Source organism: Diorhabda carinulata, chromosome 3 (assembly GCF_026250575.1).
Source record: "Diorhabda carinulata isolate Delta chromosome 3, icDioCari1.1, whole genome shotgun sequence".
Taxonomy (NCBI): Eukaryota; Metazoa; Arthropoda; class Insecta; order Coleoptera; family Chrysomelidae; genus Diorhabda; species Diorhabda carinulata.
In genome coordinates this window covers 5,170,606-5,194,950 of record NC_079462.1, presented here as the reverse complement: position 1 = coordinate 5,194,950, position 24,345 = coordinate 5,170,606, and the positions used below count along the sequence as shown (strand labels likewise).

The 24,345-nt window shown below is 32.2% G+C and overlaps 1 protein-coding gene across 1 annotated transcript in view; it reads left to right on the top strand.

Moving 5' to 3' along the window:
• Positions 1-8,977: 8,977 nt before the first annotated feature.
• The window catches only part of LOC130891251 (uncharacterized), an 83,182-nt gene continuing 67,814 nt past the window's right edge, over positions 8,978-24,345 (top strand). Inside the window, exon 1 of the mRNA XM_057795883.1 lies at positions 8,978-9,155. Coding sequence (XP_057651866.1) covers positions 9,129-9,155 — 27 coding nt within the window. The 5' untranslated portion in view covers positions 8,978-9,128. The remainder of the gene's footprint in view (positions 9,156-24,345) is intronic.

The window sequence follows — 24,345 nt, the reverse complement described above, 5'->3', positions numbered from 1 at the left end:
TGACAAATTCTTGACAAGTCTGTAACTCATTTTTCTGCTATTGCGGCATAAAATCTACCGAACTGGATTAAGATTTACTTCTAAATTAAAAAAAGTATTAGCGGAAATTATTTTTAGGTGAATGAAAAGAAAAGAGGTAGAAAAAAATGGAATATCTGAGGACTGAGTACGTATAGTTGGAAGGAGGACATATAAACAAATAGAATATCTTTCGCCGTAAATCATTTTTTTTATTGAAAATTGATCTTTCCTTTGAACCGAAGTGAATTTCATAATATAAATGCCACATATACGCATTCAGCAAACTTGTTCAATTAAAGATTACTTAATAGTTGTAGTAATCGCCTTTGCTGATTATACTGGTATACAAAAAAATTTCTTGCTGTATATGTTTTAGTAGAACGAACCTATCTTGATACGAGAATAACTATAAAAAAACTGTAACACGTGAAGTTTCCTTACAAAATTTTGATAGCAACATTCAGAACAGTTCGGTAAATATTTTTTCTTCTTATGTAGGAGGTCACAGACGATAGGAATAGCAGAACATCTACTCTGAGAATGTTTCCACCCATTGAGATGTGGGATGGATTGTCTTGTATCAAATATCCTCTAGGTATAAGTGAAGAGTGGTGAAGATGACAAAACGCCACGTTCTATCCATTCTAATACTATATTGAACAGCGTAGTGTATGAAGGATCTTCCTGTTTTGGTCCTGTGTTGGTCCGGAAGCATTTTGATATTCTTTGCTTTGCCTTTACCTTAAAAACTTAAAGCTTTATTGCCTCGGAGTGAAAATGTGGTCTATAACTGATCTTCCAGATCTATACCCGCATTGGTAGTCTCCGATCAAGTTTTCTCCAGACACTCTTAAGCTTTTATCCATGGCTTCAGTCAAAATTTAACCCAGAATATTACGCAATAATGATCTCCAATATCTACTCTGAGAATGTTTCCACCCATTGAGATGTGGGATGGATTGTCTTGTATCAAATATCCTCTAGGTATAAGTGAAGAGTGGTGAAGATGACAAAACTACTTCCCAAACTATCTATAATGGGAGGTAATATCATCCCTCAACAAGTGGTAATCACTTATCGTGGATGGATCTCATCGCCCTTGATACCGACTTTCCATTGTTCTGATATCTTGGTGGAAACTCTCACTCTGCTCATCGCTGACTACTACGAAAGTGACATTATGTAGGGGAAAGATTTTTATCAACATAAAAGTTCATTGACTAGATTCTCCTGGTTTGTGTCAATGTTTTTGCCCAAAAATCCCAGCAACTTTGTATTGTAATTTGCAGGCAGTTCAATAAAAATAATCTTCTTCAACTTGGTGTCATTTAGCTGAAAAAATTCTTTTGAAACTTGTACATCAAATGTACCAGAGCTGGGACCAAGCGTGAATGTGGGGTTGGTACACTGTTTGAAGCTTTGTGTGAATCCGTTATTATTTTCATTATTTTCCAATATCGTATCAATGCAAAAGTGCATATCAGTACTGGTAAGTCATTTTGAGGAACAGATCATGAAAAGTAGTACATTTTAGTGGTTTTATAAATTTTTTTTCTATTATTAGCATTAAAAAAATAATTGTTTGAACTGCGTTACAAAAATCGTGCAGGCCAGTGTTATTTCACATTTCAAATGAAGTTAAATGGTTCTATTTATGGCAGAGTAATTGTAGTTAAATTGGTTTAGAAGTAAGTCATGAATCTTATGCAAGAATTATAAAGTAATCAGTGGTTAGAATTTATAAAGCGTTATCAATTAAATCAATTAATTGAAATGGGGTATAATTTGAACTTTGGTCTTGTTCGATTTCAACAAAAATTCTGCCTTGGTTAGTTACGGTGTAGTGCTAAATGTTGGGACTAAATTCAATCTTGTTACACTCAATTACAATAAGTAATATTCCTTTTAGAGTCAACTAAAGAACTTTCTGAGCGTAAAAAAATGTGAAGCACGCGAAAATACAACCATAACAAAACTATGTCATCAGAAGTATGGTAGACATAACAAATTATGAGTTATTGATTTCTGTTACTTAATTTTGATTAAGTTGGGTTAGGTTAGGTTAGATTAGTAATTTTGAAGTATAAAGCAAATGAGAAAGAAGAATTATACAAAAAACATATACAGTATTCGCCTTGAAATGAAAGAAAAAACATTATGGAATAAAAGAGAAGAAATATAACCAAAAACTTGTTTTGTTATATATAAAACGAGTATCTAGTCGACAAAAAAGGTTAAATATGGTGCTGGCAAGATTTCATGCTAAAGGTAGTGTTGCTTACATGATTCAAAAGAAGAAAATGACAGCCACTAGCAACGAAGACAATGAATTCTTGAAATTTGGATCAGTAGTTAACAATCAGAGCACAAGCACCCTAAAATTTACCGTATATACAGGTATAAGTCAACTCTATGATCATTAGTTTACCTTTAGTCTCTGAAGACTGAAGATTAGCAGTGGTGCAATATATTCCAGTAGATATCGGAGCAAAGATGTGTCTTTAGTTGTGGCGTATGGCTGTAAGAAATTATTCAAATAGGAAATTTCCGAATAGGATGGGAAGATCCATGCAGTTGGCCACGCCGATTCCAAGACCTTACTTTTACAGATTATTTTTTATAAGGGCACATAAAAATATTGTGAATAGGATTTTTAGAAAGCTCAAATACCATCCATATCATATTCCGCTGCATCAATAATTATACAACGATTACTTTTACCACAGAATAATGATCTTCATCATCATTATCATCATCAAGCCTTTCAATCCTATGTGGATTATGGCTATCGCTTTTGGTGCTTTTAATCCTTTTCCTTTGAGGTGGATTACTCCTCGTTTTCTAATTTTTATTTTATTTATAGTTTGTCGTTTGTTTTGGCTGCTTTTGTTATTGTTTTCCATTCTTATCGGTTCCGCCATTTTGCTCTTCAGTTTTCTATATTTTCTTATATCCTCTTCTATTTTGTTTCTCTCTCTTTCTCTCTTTTTTTCGGCCTGCCCCTTCTCCTTGATCACAATGGGATCCATTGCGTTACTCTTTTGATCATTTCAGTTGGTTTTCTTCTCATTATATGTTCAGTCCAGTTAAGTTTTTGTGCTTTTATGTATCTCACTATATTCTCCTTTCCCAGTTTTCTCTCTACTTCTTCGTTTTTCTTTGCTCTCCATTCTCTTTCCTACCACAGAATAAGCTTTTGCTTATTGGCTCTTGATTGAGTCGCAGAGGAAGAAGACTTTTTCGAATAATTACTTTCCACGATAATAGTGATTTCCAATAACTTGGAAGTCTCTATTCTTCCAGAGATCACTTGAAGGGAAGGAAATTCCTGAGATACTTGGAAACGGCATTTTGGGATTTCTTGAAGCAATATTTCTTTGGGTATCAGATCAATGATATGACTACAATAATCTAGGGCATGCTTGCTGGATATAAGCCTCTCTAAAGTAGATAATTTTGCTCGGTACATTGGATTCGTTCATCGCGTCGATGCTTCATCCCGGAGACGCCATTTTAGTATTCTCTTCGTCCAGCTATTATCTGAAAACCTTGTGACATGGCCAGACTAGATCTATTTTAAGTGTGTGACTATTTCATCTGTAACTTCTGTTCTTTTACGCAGTTCTTTATTTCGAATTTTATCTCGTAATGTCACTACTCCATGACATATTTATAGGATGTAATGTATTCGATTACTTTTCCTTCTAAACTTAGATGACGACTGAGGACTAGATTTGGTATAAATTGGGTCTTGGCAATGTTTATATTTAAGCTCAGTTCTTGGAAAGTTGTAGATAGTGTGAAAATTATTTTATTTTTCTCATCTAATTGGTTTGCTATCAGCGCAATATCGTCGACAAAACGCTGATGGTATCGTTTTCTCCTTTCGCGTGTATGTTCTTACCGTCTAGCTCGGTCTTTTAGAACATATATATTCTAAAAGAGTTGTGAAAAGTTTGGGAAAAATTGTGTCACCTTGCTGGAAGCCCTTTTTGAACTGTTTTATATTAGCTGTAAGAAATTATCTTGATAGAAAACATTCAAATAGATAAATAGAAAGGGGATGTTCATGTAGTAGGCCACCCAAATCGCCGCATCTCGGTTTTATGGATTTGTTTTTATGAGGAGAGTATTGTCTTATTAATAAGTAAAATTTATACAAAAATAGAAATATTACACGCAAGTAAAGATAGGATTATTGATTTTGTAGGTTTTGGAATGAATTCTAAGTGAGTAATAAAAAATTGACTTCAATTTTTTATATATTTGGCAGCCATTGAGCCATTTTTTCAAGTCTGGGAATAGAAAATAGTCCGAGGTGACTGAAGATGGCCATTACAATAACGGATGTGTAAGCTGATGAAACAACAATTTCTTGATAGTCAAATGCGGTCGTTTTTGCTTGATTTCTTCGCTCAAACGTTGTTATAAGTTCGCATATTACTCGCCGTTGATATTTTTTTCTTTTCCAAGATAGTCAATGAAAATTATCCCACGCGCATCCTAAAAACTGACGCCATGACTTTTCTTGCAGATGGAACCATCTTTGCCTTCTTTGGAGTCGATTCTTCTTTTTTATTGATTATTACGCGGCACCCATCTTGTGCACAGCTTTCTCATGTCCAAATTTTCAGTTAATATGCAATATACCGTAATTTTTGAAACGCCTACTATGTCTGCTAGCTCGCGCACTTTCAATCGGTGATCATCCAGCAATGCTTTGTTGATTTTCTTCAAATTTCGGGAGTCGTCACCTCATTTGGTCGACCACTTCGATGCCAGTCTACGCAGGTCTCATTTAAACTCTACTACCCAATATTTTAGTGTTGATAACTAAGAAGTACTCTCAATCATAGTAGAATCTAGCTCAGCTTTTATATTGGTTGGGAGGGGGTCTTTCAAATAAAAGTATAGTATATAACGATGACTAATTTCTTCCATGTTTTCAAATTCATTGAAAACGTTTACTATTGATAGCTGCCCAACAAATATTAAAAAATATGGCGTCTTCCAACTTGAAACATTTGCTGTAGAGATTGTGTACTTTCTAGATCAGTGATATTTTTCAAATAACCACCGCTGTTTCTAGGTCAGGCCAGATACATCTGGAACCATCCTCGTAAAACAACTTTCCCAGAGTTTGAGTTGGAATATTCTGTTTGTTTCAATTAATATCTGTCTAGTGAAACTACATATATACTTATTCAACAGTTAAGGTCTTCATATTCCTCGTAACTTGATATATTTACACATATCATTAACTATACAAAAGTTAATAGTAGTTTAGTTATGTCCAATGTTGAATAATAGGATTGATTGTCTTTGTGTTACAATGATGCAGGCTTTATATTTGCGAAATTTTTCTCTACATTCACGGGCACTGTTAACAACTAGAACTTACAACACATATTCATTAATTTAAGATTGTTTACTAAACTTGTTTCGGTACGAGAGTTGAAAGTTTCTCAAAATGTATCAACACGTTCACTTTTTAACCTTGTCTTTTCAAAACACGTTATACGATAATTAAAAAACTTCAATCAACTCATTATGTTTGTATATCTGAACTATTATTTAACTTAATCCCTTGAAATCTCACTCGCTTACTTAATTCCGATAAATGTATAAAATGATGGTCTGTCTCGTGTCAAAGTGTTAGTTGCCTAACTTGGAATTAGGTTGATTTTTATGTTGTAAGCTGTTTTTAAGCCCATAGATAAAATATGAGGATGCTGAAGGGTCAAAGTCAGATCATTCTCTCATATTACTAACAATAAGCGGACACAATATAGTAAAAGTATCTAAATAAACTTTAATTAATAATAGGTACTGCAAAAATTTTAAACAAAAACACACAAGAAATCAAGAACAAAGTGAAAGTTAACTGTTGACACTACCACTACACCAATACTCATAATTACATTATCTAACACACGTTTAGATAATCAAGTTATCATCTTCAGAGCCTGAAGGTGAACTAAAACCTATTATCCTGCCTTACCTATATTTTATACTAAATTTTCTCATCAATAAACTTGCGTCCATATTTTAAATGAGCTATGTGCTCTTCAAACCGGACATTAACGGTCTCTTAGTTTGCCCAATATACTTCTCGACACAATCACTACAGCTAATTTCGTATATACCATTCTTTTCCCAATTTGGTATTTTATCATTAGGATTACCCAACAAATGTTTCAATCTATTGGTGGATTTATAACCCAATTTAAAGCTAACTCTGTTAAAAATTCCTTCCAATACTTTTGTATTAACTAGATTGAAAGGTACCAGAGCACATTTTTCATGTTTTTAATTTTGATTTTGGAATAAGGTGGTTCCACTTACATAAATTTACCACACCCTGTGAAAATACTGAAACTCTTGACTGATTTTTTTTCAAAACGACTCATGAATAGTTCAACTATAAACGGTGATAGGCAATTGCCCATTGCTGTGTCTGTGTTTCTGTTTGTGTTCCTACATACATATTTTTGTTAATTGTAAACATTCTTCTAATATATCAGGTCCCAAATTATTAGAGAGTCCTAAAGGTACTCCAAGGTCTATGGGATTGCCAGATTTCCGCCAAGGAGGTTTTCTCGCTGGAATTATTTTTTGCGAGAGAAGTTTTATTGGTGGGAAAATTCATTATAAAATATAGGTAAGTCAAGTTAATAGGTTTCAGTTTACGCCAGTCTCTCAAGCCGAAAACTTGGTTATCGAAACTCGCGCGAGACAGTACAATTGTGAGTACTGGTGTAGGGGTAGTGTAAACGGTGTGTTAAGTATAAATATCACTATTGGTTCCATAAATTCCATCTTAACCAGACGAAGAAGCTGAGAAACTAATAATTAATATAAAGCAAGTAGCATGGAATAATACTAAAGAGATTACAAGAAAAAGGAAAGATTACAGCTACCCCAAAGAAAGCTACTTCAAGACCAGAACTACAAAAAATTAGAACATAATAAACAACATTATCCAGCAAGTGAGAGAAGTAATAGACGTGTGGCGATCTCAATATTGATTATTTCAGTATGTGTGCTGGTCAAGAATGTCTTAAGTCAATTTTTGAAGCTTTTGGTATGTTCATACATAGAAAGGCTGGTGCCCCAATCAGAATAACTAAGACCAGTTCTAGTACTATAGACTATGTCGAATCTTATGATAAAATAAGCAAAATAAACCTTGGTCCACTAGAGCTTCACGTATATCCGCAAAGAACGTGCGTTCTTTATCTCACCTAAGGAAATTCTCAAATAGTGTCTTCTTCAAAAATGACGTGAGACTATACAGAAAAATTTATCATACAGACAATAAAGACTGCCAAGAATATATATTAAAATAGGAAACTCGCCAATTCTCATAATGTTTCTAATGTAACATGGTCCATTGTGTCCATTCACTTTACCTGATATTCTTAATAATTAGTTTGTGAATATAGCCAAAACTTTATAAAATTCTATAACTCCTTCTCATGATCAGCTTTCATATCTCCCTGATGCTAATGCTAACAGTTCCTTAAATTTCTTAAATACACTCATCTGGAATTGATGAACTTATATAAGAAATGTTTTCGAATCTGCCCGTTTGCTTCCTTTCTTATTTAACAAATTGTAGTACTACGGCTTCAGGGGAACACGTCTCGCATGGTTTAAGTCATACTTTATCAACAGAAGTCAGCTTGTAAGGGTTGATACAACGATGTCTTCTTGAAAACTAATAGAGTGTGGAGTGCCTCAAGGCTAAGTATTAGGCCCTATTTTGTTTTTTCTGTTTACGACTGTTTACTGTGGTGAAATATGTCTATTTGCAGACGAGACTAGTTTCTCCTGGAGCAACCCTGATCTCACGGCTCTTCATAGGACCATATCTAGGGACCTAATCATCCTCTCAAAGTTTCTAAAACAATTTATCATATAAAAAAACATTGCTGCCTTTTTTTATTAAATAAAACCACCATTGACGTCTGTGAAATTCTCAATGCTTGTTGTGAACAATTCCTTGAAATGGGAGTTACATACAAGTATTGTTGCTTCATTTAAACAATTAAGTTCCTCCAGTTTTGCGCTGATATCAGTTTCCAAAGAATCTTATCCATCTCCTTAACAGTTTATTATGCCCTTATTGAGTCGCGTCTCCGATATGCCCTTCCCTTATGGGATACGTGTGGTGCGACTCAATTTGAGCTAATCTTCAATCTACAAAAGAGAGCTATAAGATATTTACTCGCAATAAACAGCAGAGCTCGATGCAAGATTAAAAATTCTGACTCTTCCTTCCTTATTCATCTTTAAATCCGTTTGCCTAATTCGAAAGCACGCTTCTCAATTTCAGAAAGTTCGTTGCACGGCTATCCACTTAGAAACGCGGATAACGATCTTCACCTACCTACTCCACGTTCAGAATTAGTTAAAGGCTCAATATTTTACTATACCAAAAAATGCACAATCACTTGCCAATTGAAATCAAATCGATATCATCTTTTCCCGTATTCTACAATAGATTGAGGGTATATTTACTGGAAAATGGAAAACTTCTATTCTTATAATAATATTTAATGACGGGCATACTGTATACTGGTTTAATTTTGCTATGGACTATTACCTATTACTATTACCCATAATTTTGTTTCTCATTATGGTTTTATTCGGTATATTGAAATTTTATTTCTTAATTTAGTTATTTTTATATTTGTTTTTTAGTTTTTACAAGCTTTGGTCTACAAATTGTAAACAATTTTTTAACAATAAAACATTTCTCTTCCTCTAGTAACTTCAAATTATCAAAATTTTATCGAAATTCTAATCCAAATCTTATATGTATACCCTATTTTCGCACATATGCACCGTGGGTACTGAAACCGTCACAAGTACAACCTTGCATTGTTTTGCGACCTTTGACTGCTTTAGCGGGGTACGCCTACATTTTCAGCGACGGCCGGCACTAGAGAGTACCCGGACTGAAACAATTCAGATATACAGAACGGAAAAGCGGTACCGATCAGTTTTGTGTATACATTCGAATTGTGGAGAGAGTGCGGTTTGGTGCGTGAGGCAAACGTTGTTTGTTTACTGTTTACAAACAGCCATAGAAAACTTTAAATATGTTGGGGTACTACATTTTCATTCTGGTTAGTAGTTTTGCATTTTTCACTAATCCTTATATAATATGAAAGAAGAGGAAATGCTATTTATCAATTATGTAGGCATTTGTTTAGTTGGAGAACATTTTATTCTAATAGATAATTAGCAATATCAACTTCTCTAATTTCTTAAAGTTTTGTAATATTTGAATACATGATCGCAAATACTTGTAAATATTGTGTACAAAGAAATTGAGGATTGTTCGAATATATTTTAAATTATTTAAGTAAAAAATGTTTATTGATTAGATGCTTTAAGCAGATGTGTGATAAAAAACGAATCTTATTGTAATTATTCTGCATTTTATTGTTGACCAAAGTCTACATAACATAAATAGTCCAGAGAACAACGAGCAAAATATGGTATCACCTCATCCTTCACTTTAAAATCTACCCTATGCCAATATGTGCAAATTATTGTAAAGGGGGAAAACTATCCCTTATTGTTAAAATTGAATATACATTTATTAGATTAAAATAAAGATAACATGATGTTTTTGGATTCTATTTATGCTATAATCAATGTCTTTCAACCCTTAGAAACTAATACCCTTTTATGATAAAATAATAGTACTTTATATTACTTAATTTGTATTAAAAGTGTTCTTTGTATTGTATTGAACTCAAATGTTCTTTTATCGCAATTCTTTCACCCTTAAAAATTTTCCGTTATTGCTAGAAAGTTTTTTTGTTCATAGAACAAAAATGTTACTAATGTTAAATTGATATGCTTTATAGTGTTTGAGTTGAGTTAGGTAGTCGATTAAAAAACATTTTGTAGGAAAGATTATAATCTATTACGCTAAAAAGGTTTGGAATGCATTTAATTTCAAAAGAAAGACGTTCAAAGGGCTTTAAGACGATACCAGACACACGCTACTGTGAATTTTGTTATATCTGAAGCTAAGAAAAATAATGATATAGAAAAATCTTTTTATTCTCTAGCAGTTTTAACGTATCTTTCATATTTAGTTATTTTTAATGGAAGACAGTTTTTTATAAAAATAAAAAAAATGTGTCCATTTTAACCATAATATTTCTCAGAATCAAGGTTCACAAACCGTTCAAACTTTTTGATCCTATCATATGTATTCAATTAAAGTGATTTTCATATTTTATTTTAGTTAGGGTGACAATATCAAGGGTTTTTTCTCATGCAATGAAGGGATTCTGTCTTATTTTCGTCATAACTCCAGTATTTTATGTATTAAAAAGTCTCAAGTCTCATTTGAATGGTTTCTAAAATTCTTTAAAAAAGATTCAATGCATTTTTTTCCTAGAATTGACTGTTTATACTTAATTTATAATTTTTCAAATTCTTATGGTTTGTATTAGGTCTGTAACCAAAAAAAACATTCTCGGTATTTTTCAAAAAGTAAATTACCTATTTACAGTTTTTTAGCACGATTAGTTGCAACAAAAAATTACCATCCTCTAGTTTGGATTATATTCATCCGCAGAGTAAATGATTTTTAAAGTTCTTCAAAAAAGATTCATTACATTTTTTTCGTAAAATTGATTGTTTTTACTTATCCAATTTTTTAAAATCTTATGTTTTTATTAGGTCTATAACCAAAAAAATCCATTCTTTGTATTTTCTCGAAAACAACATTTAACCTCTCTACAGTTTTTTAGATAAAATAAATACTTTTCGAGTTATTTTTAAAAAATCGATTGAAAATAAGGTTTTTTAAGCAAAAATTCAAAATTTCAATCACAAATGAGTATAAGTGTATTGATTTTTCTAGAACAATTTGTGCTCAGAATGCTTTTTTTTATCGATTAGTTCCAACAGAAAAATTACCACTTTCTAGTTTAGGTGGTATTAACCCCCAGAGTAGAAGCACTTATCGTTATAACTTCCTTATTTTATGTATCACAAAGTCTTAAGACTCATTTGAATGATCTTTAAAGTTCTTCAAAAAAGATTCATTACATTTTTTCGTGAAATTGATTGTATTTTCTTATTCAATTCTCAATTTTTCAAAATCTCATGTATTGTATTAGAACTATAACCAAAAAAAAAATATTCTTCGTATTTTTTCGAACATAACATTTAACCTCTTTACAGGTTTATCGATAAAATTAATAATTGTTGAGTTATTTTTAAAAAATCGATTATAAATAGGCTTTTTGTAACAAAAATTCTGGAAGTTTTCTGGAAAAACTTCAATAATTTGTGCTGAGAATGGCTTTTTAAATCTTACAACTTACAACGGTTGATTTCAACAAAAAAATTACCACCCTCTAATTTGGATGGTATTGGGCCAAAGGGTAGAAGCACATATTGGCCAAATCAATCAAGAAAAGTGAGGTATCTTAATGGAAATCTGAAGTAAAAAGCTATATTCACTGGACCGATAAAATTTTTAAAATAACTCAAGATGAAAAGTATCGATTTCAGATTAAAACACATCTTAATGAAATAAAAGCTAGAGTTAATTCTAGACTAATATCTTGACCGAAAAATATGAATTACTGAAAAATTGTTGAATTCGTATCTTCTATAAAAATTTCAATTGGTTATTAATATATTGTTGCCAATAATTTGAGCTATGTAAAACTATGAGCACAAAAAACATAAGGGCTACGATGATAAAGCCTCATAATAAAATAAAAATCACTTTCCAGCGGTGTCTATTCAAATAAGGGATTACAAAAGGAAATTTGCTTATTATTCACAATTTTTAAAATGTTCGTAGCCAAAACTCTATTAGATGTATAACACCATAACCTTTGAAGACATCAGGCAATACTCTAGTTGACGATAAGCAAATTAAAAACAAAACATATGTGGGCCAGGGGTCCAAAGTACAAAATTACACTACAAAAAAGGGAAAACTATAAAATCCCGCGAAAAATATTCCAAAGATTAAAAGTCGATGTTTTCAAGGACAAAAATATTCAAGGAAGAAGAGAAATATCAATGTGAAACAACATTCTATAGGAGAGGCACGTATCCGAAATTGTATTTTATCTTTCAAAAACAAAAAACTTCAAATCACAAACTTGAACAACAAAATATTCAAATAAATCCTCTCCTTCAAATTTACTCCAATTCGATCTCAATAATTTCTAAATTATGAATTTATGCTTATATCCGGATGAATAAATGAATATTGGAAACCAAACCAAGCTCGTAAGAAGTTCAATGGACTCGAAAAGCGTCCTCATTTTTCGATTTTCCAAAATTGAGAATTTAAGGAAGCATTTACCGCTGGTTGATGATCTAATATAGTAAAATTTTAGAACCGGATTTCTTGTTTACCTGATGGAATATATATGGAATAATACAAATTGAAAACAAAGCGTTGGTGTGCCAATGTGTAATGAAGAATTAGTCACAGTTTACTTTGTCAGGCTCATATTAAAGGTGATAAGTAATAATAATCGATAACGAGAATATTTAGATCGAACAATATAATACTTCAATGGCTATTATTTATCCCAAAAACTCATCTTTCAAAACTTTTTTCCATTTTCTTCTTCTGCTATTTCAACTCTAGGAATCAGTATTATTTTATGTATTATGTCTTAAATCTATCATTTCATGTGAAGTTTCTTCTTTGTAGTCACCTATTTTCTTTATTTTTGTTCGAACTTTTTCTTATAAGTATATTTCTTCTTCTCTTTATAGTACTTCCTGTTAAACTTTTCTTGTAAGTCTTCATATGTTCGTTGTAAAGCAATAATCAATTTATTTGTTATCTGTATATTTTTCTTAATATTGCCTCTTGTTTTTGTTGCCGTACTTCGTTTTCCCCGCTATTCTTCTTAGCTGCTTTAGTTCAATTGTATTCATCTAAACTCACCTCAATTTTAATATCTCCATATTCCAGTATAGTTTTTTTACTGAGTAATATAGTCTCCTTGATTCATTCTTCTTACAATTTGTTTTTCGCCATTAAGTTCCAATCCTTTGCCAATATAGTTCCAAGACATTCATGCTCCCTTATTTTCTTCAATGTCTCTCTTTTGGCATTCTGTTCTAATTGTATTAATGTTCCCATTTACAATTCATGATCATCACTTCTGTTCTAAGGGTATCATTAAAAAAACTGGAAAAGTACTGCTCTATTAAATAGAAATCGCTAATTATGGAGAATTTTCAACTGAACTGAGAATTCTTTTGTCTGAAATGATATCGAGATCTTACTACTCCTCTCGTATATTGGAATATTATTTATCTATTGACTGCAAATGAGAAATCCACAAAATATTTGGTCATTTAGTGATACGTACTAATGCTGTAGGAGTATTGGCAACATTTAGATAAATAATTATGAAAAAAACTGTTCAAATATCTAGAAAGTTTATGGCTAATCTTCTCCTCCTTTGTATGAATGCAGATTTTCATTAACTTTCAATACATAATTAATTGTCAAGTCATTATATTGAAAAATAGCTTATTTACATGGATTTATTCGGAATTTTCTAGTCACATTTTCACTCATTGATTCAAAATAGTTTTTCGCTTTTGATAGCAATATATGTTCAATAGAAATATTGGGAACTGATCGATAATAATCAATTTAATTTTCATAGAAAATAGAATATTATGAAATTTCCAAATCCCTACGAAATTCCCAATGAGAAACAAAACCCATTTTTCTAAACGTGAAGTTACATTACTTATGAGTCACCTTGTATATGAATGCTTCTGGATTATGCAATCCTTTCACCTTTCCACTTGAGTCATATCTATTTTCAACTAAGATACAAATATCTTTTTCAAACTGTTTAGTACCTGCAGTATTTATGTTGTATAACCATTAATTTATTATAATAATTTATACAAGCGCTGAATGCAAATTTGAAGTTTAAATCGAAGAAAGTTTGATGAGACATTAACGTCGTTGAATTGAATTGAAATTTTTTCGTCCTCACAGCTATAAGTTCATACTTACTCATAATCTAGTTATTTATTTCTTTTCTATAGGGATGTCGATACATGTTACAAATCCTGACTGAATGTCCTGTACATTGTCGTACTAACAATTTTTTTCCTATCTACTTATTTTCAGTGTTTTCTCTAATATCTTTTAACCGATTCTGGGTCAGATCTTACCAATGGTTTATCCTTCCCTACTTTAGGAAGTCCGTCTGCTATTCTAGTCACCTCCAATCCAGACTATTTTACAATCCATTGGAGGATAATTTCATTTTGTCTGCTTGTTCATTCAACTTGTCCAGGCATTCCCAAATCTCTTATTATATTAAAGATTAGAGCATTTATGGTTAATTCGCGATAATTCCTTTACACGTTGACCTCCATACATGTTTCAATTGCATACTTGGTGTATTCTAAACATTCTGATCTTTTGGTTGTGGATCCGTACACTGGCATATCCATACATTTTTTATATGGTGTTTGAATCTCATTCACTTCAACAGCTTAATTTGGAAATAAATTTCTTTTCAAAATTAAATTTTCTCCTTGAGAATATCCCATATTCTGAAGGGTGTTGCGACCTTGTCTAAATAGCACAAGAAAAGTTTTTTCCGCTACTCTCTCCATCAATTTATGAAGAAGTGGAAAATTTAGGATCACTCCAAGTGCAAGCGCTGGACATGTTCTCATAGCTCTAGTTGTAAGACCAACTACCCATACGCGATTTTTGGTAACTACATCCACGAGTTAACTAAAATCCTCATATATTTCATTCGTCCTTACAGCTGTCGAAAAATCTATTAACAAATATAAATACAACTTTTTCCAAACTATACTTATTAATGTTAAAGAGAGTATCGTTATTTTTGACCTCTGAGCGTTCAGTTACAATTTGGCTCTTTACCTATGAATCATTTCGTAATTATATTAGAATGTTATAAATAATTCAAATCCTTCCGCTATTGACGCTTGAATTCTAATGTTCCTATTTACCAATAATGTGGCTTTATTTTAATTTTTGTTTGTTATTAGATATTCCAATCCAATCTTACTCACTTTTACGTTTTGTTCACTGAAAGTAAAAGTATGTAAAGCATATAAGATATCCGATTTTAATGACTTTTAGGTCGATACACTATTAATAACATTAGCTTTTAGCTAATTATAAAATATTCGTTTTTAAATTAACTAATCAACACACTCTACCAGAGCTAAATATTTTTGTGGAATTATTAAAGATTGTTCAGATATGAATGCAGAAACAACTTATTAATCATCTCTTTTGCTTTGTACTAAAAGAAGAACTGTCTAAATCGATGACTCTTTCTCAGTTAGTATAGGAAATTTGTATCTAGATTTGTCGTCCTACATTGTAGAAATTGGAAATCAACTTAAAGTGACAATCGACCTCAATCGACTTTAATGGATATTTATCGATAATATCTGACAAACTTAAATTCACCTGAACATGTAAGAATTGATGTGATTCGACATCAATCGGATTCAATAGATGTTAATCAACAATCTCTGACAAAATGAGACGTTAATCCACCGGAATATGTGAGAATTGATGTGATTTAAATGTATACAAAACGTTGGGTTGGATATTTGAGGCTCTAAATGAAAATTTACCTCTGACTGAAATTTTAACCAAAGTAGGTAAATTTCTAGGAATAAACATTTCTAGAACTAAATTATATGACTAGTATTCATAAAAAAGCAACATTGGTTGATAGAGAGAAAATCCAAAGTCTCACTTGAAAACAAAGTCCTTATCTACAAATCTGTCATTAAGTCTATATGGAATAGAGTTGTGCTTGCAAATCTAATGCAAATATTATTCAAAGATCCCAATCTACAATACTCCGTCAACTAGTAGATGCTCCATGGTATGTAACAAATCACACAATTCACGTGGATCTGGGAGTGCCCACTGTACAAGAAGTTATGCAAGAGAGGATCATCAAATACCACAAAACTTTAGAAACCCACCCCAATCCACTACTGGAGGAGTTGTTAACGCCACGAAATGCGAAGAGACTAAAAAAAGTTGGCCAATAAACTTAATATCCTGATATAAGAGGTTGGATCACTGGAGGTAAGCCTCACCAAGACGTTATCGATGTTAGATTATCCAACACTCGCGAGCAAATTAACCCATAGAAAGTAGAAAATATTCTGAGTGTTAATAAAAACTTGTTATAATAAAAAAAACTACACAAGCAACGACAACGAAAAGACCCTCTTCCGGTGCTCGGAGAGGCCAGTCTGTGCTACAGTCTTGATTAGCAACTCTAGATCTGCTTCAACTAGAACAACAACAAAATAATGTAGGAATGAAATTATTTAATATTGAACAAAAACTGCCTTTTCACCTCTATATCAAAAAATTATAATTAAGGATCAATTACATACGAATTAAATACTAACTATCCATCTTATTTCCCGTTTTTAGCTTACTTTGCATTTACAACCAAGTGTAAAAATTTTTTATTTCTAATTCTGCTGTTTCTTCGAGTCAGTCTATTGGGTCTACCCCCAGCATTTGGCGCGGTTTTCCGCCAAGGCATGGCACCGGTAGCATAGATGCTACATCGTCAGTTCTTCACCATAGCACTTGTCTGTTTTCAATGATCTTCGAGACTGGGTATTCCGTGACTCTTATTATATTTTTTGACTTCTTTTTATAGAACCTTGACTAAATCGCTCTGGATATTATGCAATTGATCATATATTTTGATTTTTGACTCTGAATCCTTTGTCAACAGTATCTTTCAACAATTACATCCGTATTATTACTGTTACTTTCTTTTCGGGATCAACTCTTCTCGTTCTACAAGCTCATCTCCCTCGAAGTTCCCTTACCTCATAGTGTTCTGGTACACAACAAAAGGTTATTTCAGTATCATGAATCAAGGATAGTGCCTCGCCACAGCTCATTACCACAATTGTGAGTAGATTCTTGTGCTTCTATTCGATTTAGGGCTTTTTCGTAGCAGCCTGGTAGCTTTTTTTATTGTGTATATTCCCACTTAAAAATATTGCATCCAGTTTTCAGTCTATCAGACTTTTGGATGTTCAATTCCATTCAAAATACACCAGCTCCTGTTGAAATGTACATGAAGCTTAAGATTTCATTTTATCCCATTCTTCTCTTGTGGGAAAGTTTATATATTCTTTTCTTGAAATTTATCTTAATTTAAATAACGTTAATGGAGATTGATACATGATATTATGTTTAGGTATTGTCATCAAATGAATGTATATTCATAAAAGTGAAAGTAAACTCGTGTTAGTTCATTTATCGGTGAGTGAAATTTCATTAAGCTTAAAAATATTCATCAAATAATTTGAAAGTTACTTAATATTATCGAATTAATTGAAACCAACCACGCATTTTCAAAAATAAAGTGTTCCAAAGAGTGAAAGACAAGGTGGACACATCTCCCTCGTTGATATGATTATGACTGGAAATCAGTCACACTCGTTATAGAAATCACGTAAACAAATAACCAATTATTTGTTAATGGAAATATATTTCTGTGGGTCCTTTTAGGACTACGATGACTATTCAATAGACTTTGTTCTGCACATTTTTCTATGTGGAAAAACAAATTTGTACTCACGGAATCTAGTTTTATTAATTATTTCTCCCTAGAATTCTAAGTATTTTACTCCATTGAGAGAGGAAAATGATAATATAACTCAATATCATGTTATTCTTTCTAGGCTCTATCTGCTCAATGTGGGAAATTCAGTATGTAGTATTTAATTCGTCTCCAATTGATCTTTACTTATAATTTTTAGTAAATAGGTGAAAATGCAGTTTTTACATTATTTTTTTGGTGTGATAGTTAAAGCAAGAGTCGCTAATCAAGACTGTAGCAGAGACTGGCCTCTCCGAGCACCGAAAGAGGGCCTTCTCGTTGTGGTTGCTTCTGCAGTTTTTTTTATTATAACAAGTTTTTATTAACAATCAGAATATTTTTTACTTTCTTTGGTTTAATTTGCCCTCATATTAAGTCTATTAGCTAACTTTTTTTCAGTCTCTTCGCGTTTCGTGGCGTTAACAACTCCTCTAGTGGTAGATTTGGGTGGGTTTCTATAGTTTAGTTGTATTTGATGATCCTCTCTTGGATAACTTCTTATACACTGAGCATTTCCAGGTCCACGTGAATGGTGTGATTTGTTACATAACATGAAGCATCTACTAGTTGACGGAGTTGTTGACAGAGTTGTAGATAAGGACTTTGCATTTTCTCCTTATCAATCAATGTAGTGTTGTTTCCACTTAAGTTTTTTGTCTAGGTAGATTCCTGAGTATTTAGTACTTTCACTTTGGTCTCTGCAGTGAATACTAGTCATATATTTCAATTCTAGAAATGTTTATTCCTAGAAATTTATTTATTGGTAATGGTTTTTAATTTAATCAAAATTTTAGGCAGAGGTGTATTTTCAATTAGAGCCTTAAATATCCAACACAATGTTCTGTATACGTATATGTATATAAAAAGTTAAATAACTGCTAAAATCATTTACGTTTCTGTATATCATGATTAGTCCAAAGAACGTCTCATCAATTAAGCTCTTGGTGTGGTTGGTTACAATAGTTTTTTTATGGGGATTAATTCCTAAGGTCATCGTCACAGTCTCTTAGGTTTACAAAAGTAAAATCTCTACTATTTTTCTCGAAAAAGAAAAAACAATACCTGGTCAGCCTTATACCGATTTGCTGACATCTTTTGTGCATTTCAACATTTGTTGTAGACAAAAAAACCGAAATGTTTTATCAGCCATATTCATCTGATCTGAATATTTCCGATAACTTCCTTTTACCAATATTGGGAAAACCCATAAGTGAAATGTAATTGCAGATCAATAAAAAAGTGATGGCAGGAACTTAGTTTGTGAAGCATTCATTCCTTAGAAGGTTTGAAAAAATGAGACTCCTTGGAATATGTATATAGAGAGAAGGAAAATGTAAAATCAAACATTTCTTCACAGTCAACTAATTTTTTCATTGGATAGTCGCCAAATAAACATAAATGTATGGATTTTTTAAGTTTCCCAATTTTTAGATACTTTCATATATTTTTGTTTCTAAATTGTCTTGAATTTAGATCAATTAGTTTTTGAAACAAGTAAAAACTAATTTTCAATCAGAAGACACCTAAAATCAAGATAATTTAGCAACAAAAGGATATTAGCAGTTCTTTGAGCCTTGAATCTCTTTCATGGTGGGTATGTGTCCATCAACTCTCCTCTTTTATTCGGATTTAGAACCGGCTACAGTACCCTTGAAGCTTCTCAACCCACCTCAGGACACACACGAACCAATATTGATAGCCGATAACGAGGATGACCCACAGCGTTTGCTATATCAGTTCCAAACAGCCGAAAACCTCAATATGCAGATATTTGTAGAAGAAAAAACAGAATAAATGGTAACAGCAATAGATGTAAACTAGCTGTGAACGCCAACCCCATTCACCAGTGTATACAATGGACATACTTAGTAGTCGAGATCAAAAGCGCCAAAATCTTACAGCAAAAGATACGAACGCAAATAAATAAGCATCAAGAATCGCTGGCTATTTACGGGACATCATATGGAAAAACAAATATATGTCCATCGATAGTGAAGTCTGCATATACAAATATGATGAGAGCAGCAGAGACGAAACCATTGATAACTATTAAAGAAGTGAGCCCAAATTTGAAGAAAGCTATAAGAGAGGATCTGAAAATTCAGGATATAGGAAAGAATGATGGGCTAAATGGACAAAGGATGAAAAATCAACTTCAAGGAGTTCTCCCGGGCAACCTCCCAAGAGATGGCACGGAAGCTGGATATAAACTTCTCAAGAGGCTGAATAGTAGAAGAAACAAGACTTCGTCTTAAGAAAAAAAAACTAAGACAAACATAGGGATTTTGATACAGTTTTAATCTACTACTACCTTACTTTCTACCATTATATTATAACATAAAACAATTATTATCAAATTTGTTCGACATGCTCAAAAAGGAATGACATTTTTGATAACATTCCATCAGTTTTTATTATTTTTATCAAAGCAGCATTCCTGGCTGCGTGAGATTACAAAATGATGAAACGCTATGTACTTTTGGTTTCATTTTAAATACATGCAATTCAGTTTACTGCAGTATTATATGTAAATTCATGACTGACATGATTCTAATCTTACTTCGAAACATTAATGGGTCATCAAATAGGGTTATAAGAAACAAAACGTTTAAAATTTAATTGTTTGCTACCATAAAATATACATCCTTTATTACCTGTTTGATGAAACTTCAAAGTTCAATATTTTTTATCGGTCTTTACTACTATTTTCCAATTGAAAGAAGCAGAACAAAAGTAGTAAGAAGGAATAAACTATTACTTCACAGAGAAGTTTAATTGGCTACAGATTCATTGGAATACTAAGAAGATAGTAAATTGAATTGATAGATATAGGTATTGAGAACAAAGAGTTGATGTGATACAAGTAAGCACACACATTTGGATGATCTTATACTAGTCACTAATCTCTAGATATAAATTAGGTTCTTTCACGCTCAACGACGGGGAATTTAATGATGAAATATCCTATAATCTAATTTTTCCTTTATCTCTCTAACTTTATATAGTACCAGCAGACACGACAGATATCTTAAACTCAAAAATTCCAAATCTCGACCGCTTAGATTTTTATTGAAAAGTTCTTACAATTTCTATTGTCATTACATATATGGTTATTACAATCGACAGTGTGTTAGTGTGTATTATATGAGGGAAGTTAAATGTAGAGACTGTGTGAATTAAAAATTTGAAAGTTGAAACTATTTTATAACATATGAATTTATCAAATTGTACAAAAATTTAATGTATCTTAATGTCATTGGATTTTTGGTTAATCCTTGACGGGTATAAACAAATAAATTTGATGGTTTTACAACTCTGGAACGCGCCACATATACTTGACCATGAGAAAAGTACGAATTTTCTAAATCTAAGCCACAAATCTTGATTGTTTGACTTTGTGACCTATTAATAATCATAGCGAATGTCAAGCGAATTGAAAATTGTGTACGTTTTAATGATATAGGTGAATTTGAAGGATCCACGAGCGTAGCCAAGGAGAGGGTTTTGGGGGTTAAGCCCCCCCACGTCATAAATTGATGAAAGTATCATAAAGATTGGGAATCTGACTCCTATATTCTATGAATTAACGAAATATCTTTACGGAAGGACAAGTCATGGTTCCTCTACCAAAAGCGCCGGCGCATTTCGTTTTGTCTATCAAGAAGTTAAACAAGCCAATATTAGACCATCTGGTTTATTCGCTGGCTCGTGCATCATGCTATTTCTGATTTCTAAAATGCATCAAAAGAACAATATATCCTTACTTCCAGCACTGAACAAAATGAAGTTTCCATTGAGTGGTACAGAGATAGAGAAGGGATATAAATTGAATGTGAAAACAATCGGATAATGTATTCTTCTAAAATTACATGAAATTTTACAGAAAAATTTATTATAAGACAATTAAAGTTGCCAAAGATATTTATTATAATAGGAAACTCGCCAATTCTCGTAATTTTTCCAAAGAAACATGGTCCATTGCGAATTATCCAAGAAATAAGGCTTCTTCATCGAGCATATCCTCTACTTCAACTTATAACCTCAATAATTACTTTGTGAATGTAGCCAAAAATATATCAAATTCTATAACTAGACCAGCTCCATGCATAAACAAAATAGTGTAAAGTAATGTAAAGTCAAAAAAGTAAACCAGAAATACGCAATAAATTAAAAGAAAAAAGCCATCGAGCCATCATCATGTATCTGTATTTAAAAAAGTTAAGAGGTAAGCAGATTTACGTAGATATGCTTAATACCCTTGATGATCAATGTCATTCGTATAAGACCGTGACAAATTGGACTGTAAGCTTCAAAAGAGGTGAATTTTCCATTGGAGATGATAACCGATCGAGTTTCTGTGTCAGTCCCCGAAAATATCGATTCAGTTCATGACATGATTTTATCAGAACGTCGAATTGGGCTAAAGCGGGCTGAAGCACTGAATATCTCATACGAGCGCGTTCATTATAAGGTTCACGTCAATTTGGACATGAGAAAAATTGCTGCAAAATTGATCCCCAAATGTTTGAATGTAGACGAAAAGCGTTCAAGGGTAGAATCAACGCGTTCGATTTGTGCTCGATTTGAAAACGACTTCTTATACCAAATTGTTACTATGGATGAGACTTGGGTATATTTCTACGATACAGAAGCAAAGCAGCAATCGATGGAATGGCGACACTTTGATTCTCCAATACCTAAGAAGTTTCGTGTCCAAAAATCTGCTGGAAAAGTTCTTGCTTCAGTTGTTTGGGATTGCCATGGAATAATCATTATTGATTTCTTGGATAAAGGTAGAACAATAACTGGAGATTACTATTCGACATTACTGACCACTCTACGGGAAACAATTAGAAAGAAAAGGCGCAGAAAGCTATCCAAAGGTGTTTTGTTTTTGCAGGACAACGCCCCTGCACACAAATCTCTTGTTGCCATGCAAGAAGTTCGAGATTTAGGGTTCGAATTACTAGAACACCTCCCTTATTCATCAGATTTGGATCCGTCCGACTATCATCTCTTTCCTCAACTGAAAAAAAATTTAAAAGGTCGTTTTCTTCCAACGAGGAGGTCTAGAGACGTTGCAGATTCGCTTTAATAAAACTATCCAATTAATAGAAGAATGTGTAGTAAAATATTGAAATTTTGTTTGGTTCTATAGTAGGCTAAGAATTTTTCAATATATCCTGGTATCTCTTCTTACCATTAGAGCTTTTTTAATATCAAAATAAAGAAACATCTATTGGTTTCCATCTTTGTAACTCAAATATACATATTGGTACGATGTAAGTCATTTCCATTTCTGCCTATCCATAGCCACTTAGTCCCAGTTTCTCACCCTAATCCTTTCAAATACATCTGCATCTCAACCAACCTTCTCAACCTCGGTCTTCCTCTCTCCCTTTGCTTCCATTCCATCACAATTTTCCTCCTGTCCTCCGGTCCAGCTTTCCATTTGTGTCCCAACTAACTGCCTCTTACTGTTTTCATTATATTTACTAGATTCTCTAGTTCCAGCTCTTCTTCTTTTTCTACTTCTGTATATTTTTTTGTTGTATACCTACTCGTTGTCTCTACACCATAAAACAGGTTGGATATTCTTATTGTTTCATCCATTTTTTCGCCTCCTGCCATCAATTCTTCCAACATTCCAATCAAAATATTTTTATTCTTTGCTACTATAGAACTCTTAAATTGTTAATTTGATGTTCATTTTTAATTTTGGCTGTATATACCAAGCTTAACTGTAACATATTGAATTGTATTAACTGTATCACATTAAATGAATGGCAGATTCAAGAGGTTCGAGTATATAATTTAATGAAATGATAACAATATTGTAAATATTATGCGTATGTGTGAAGAGGAGTGCGATTTGGAAGCTCCCACTTTCATTATACAATCGTTTTTTTATTAATGGAACCACATATAATCGCAAAATTTTCACTGTATTGTGTTTACTTCTAATTGAATCTAATTAAACTGTATAATGCCAGTCAATGTTAATTTTAGATATTTTCGCATTTTTATACGATATAGCATAATTGAAGAATGGCGCTCGTTTAGAAATTTTCTTTATTACACTTCTGGCTTTAGAAACAGTCGTTCAAGTTTTTAACACGAGTTCGTGTAATAATTATTTTTATCTTGATTAACTATTAATTATTTTAACGTGACCTTATAAAAATGAAAAAATTGTTAGATAATTCGATTTCTATTTCAATACTGCATCTAAAATTGAATTTGCTATAGTTTGATATATCATTTCAATAGTTTTATGTTTCGAATTTGTATTTACTTAATCGAATCAAGCTTTTTTCCAGTTTTTTAACACATGAACTGTATCCGTTAGTCAGAAATATTGTTGTTAATATGACAAGTACTATTAATGAAAAAATGACGATTGTACACATTTTATACTGAGGTAAATTTAGTTTGCGATACATGATTTATTTATTTGCACCTTTGACTTTATATTTACTTGAAACCACATTCACGAAATTAGCTGATATTTTAATATTCCATTATTGTTATACAATACAATGAGCTGAAAGAACCATTCTCTACAAAATTTTTGGAAAAAATAAAAAAACTACGTCAAACATTTCATTATCTTTTGATATAAAAGTTATGAATTCATCAA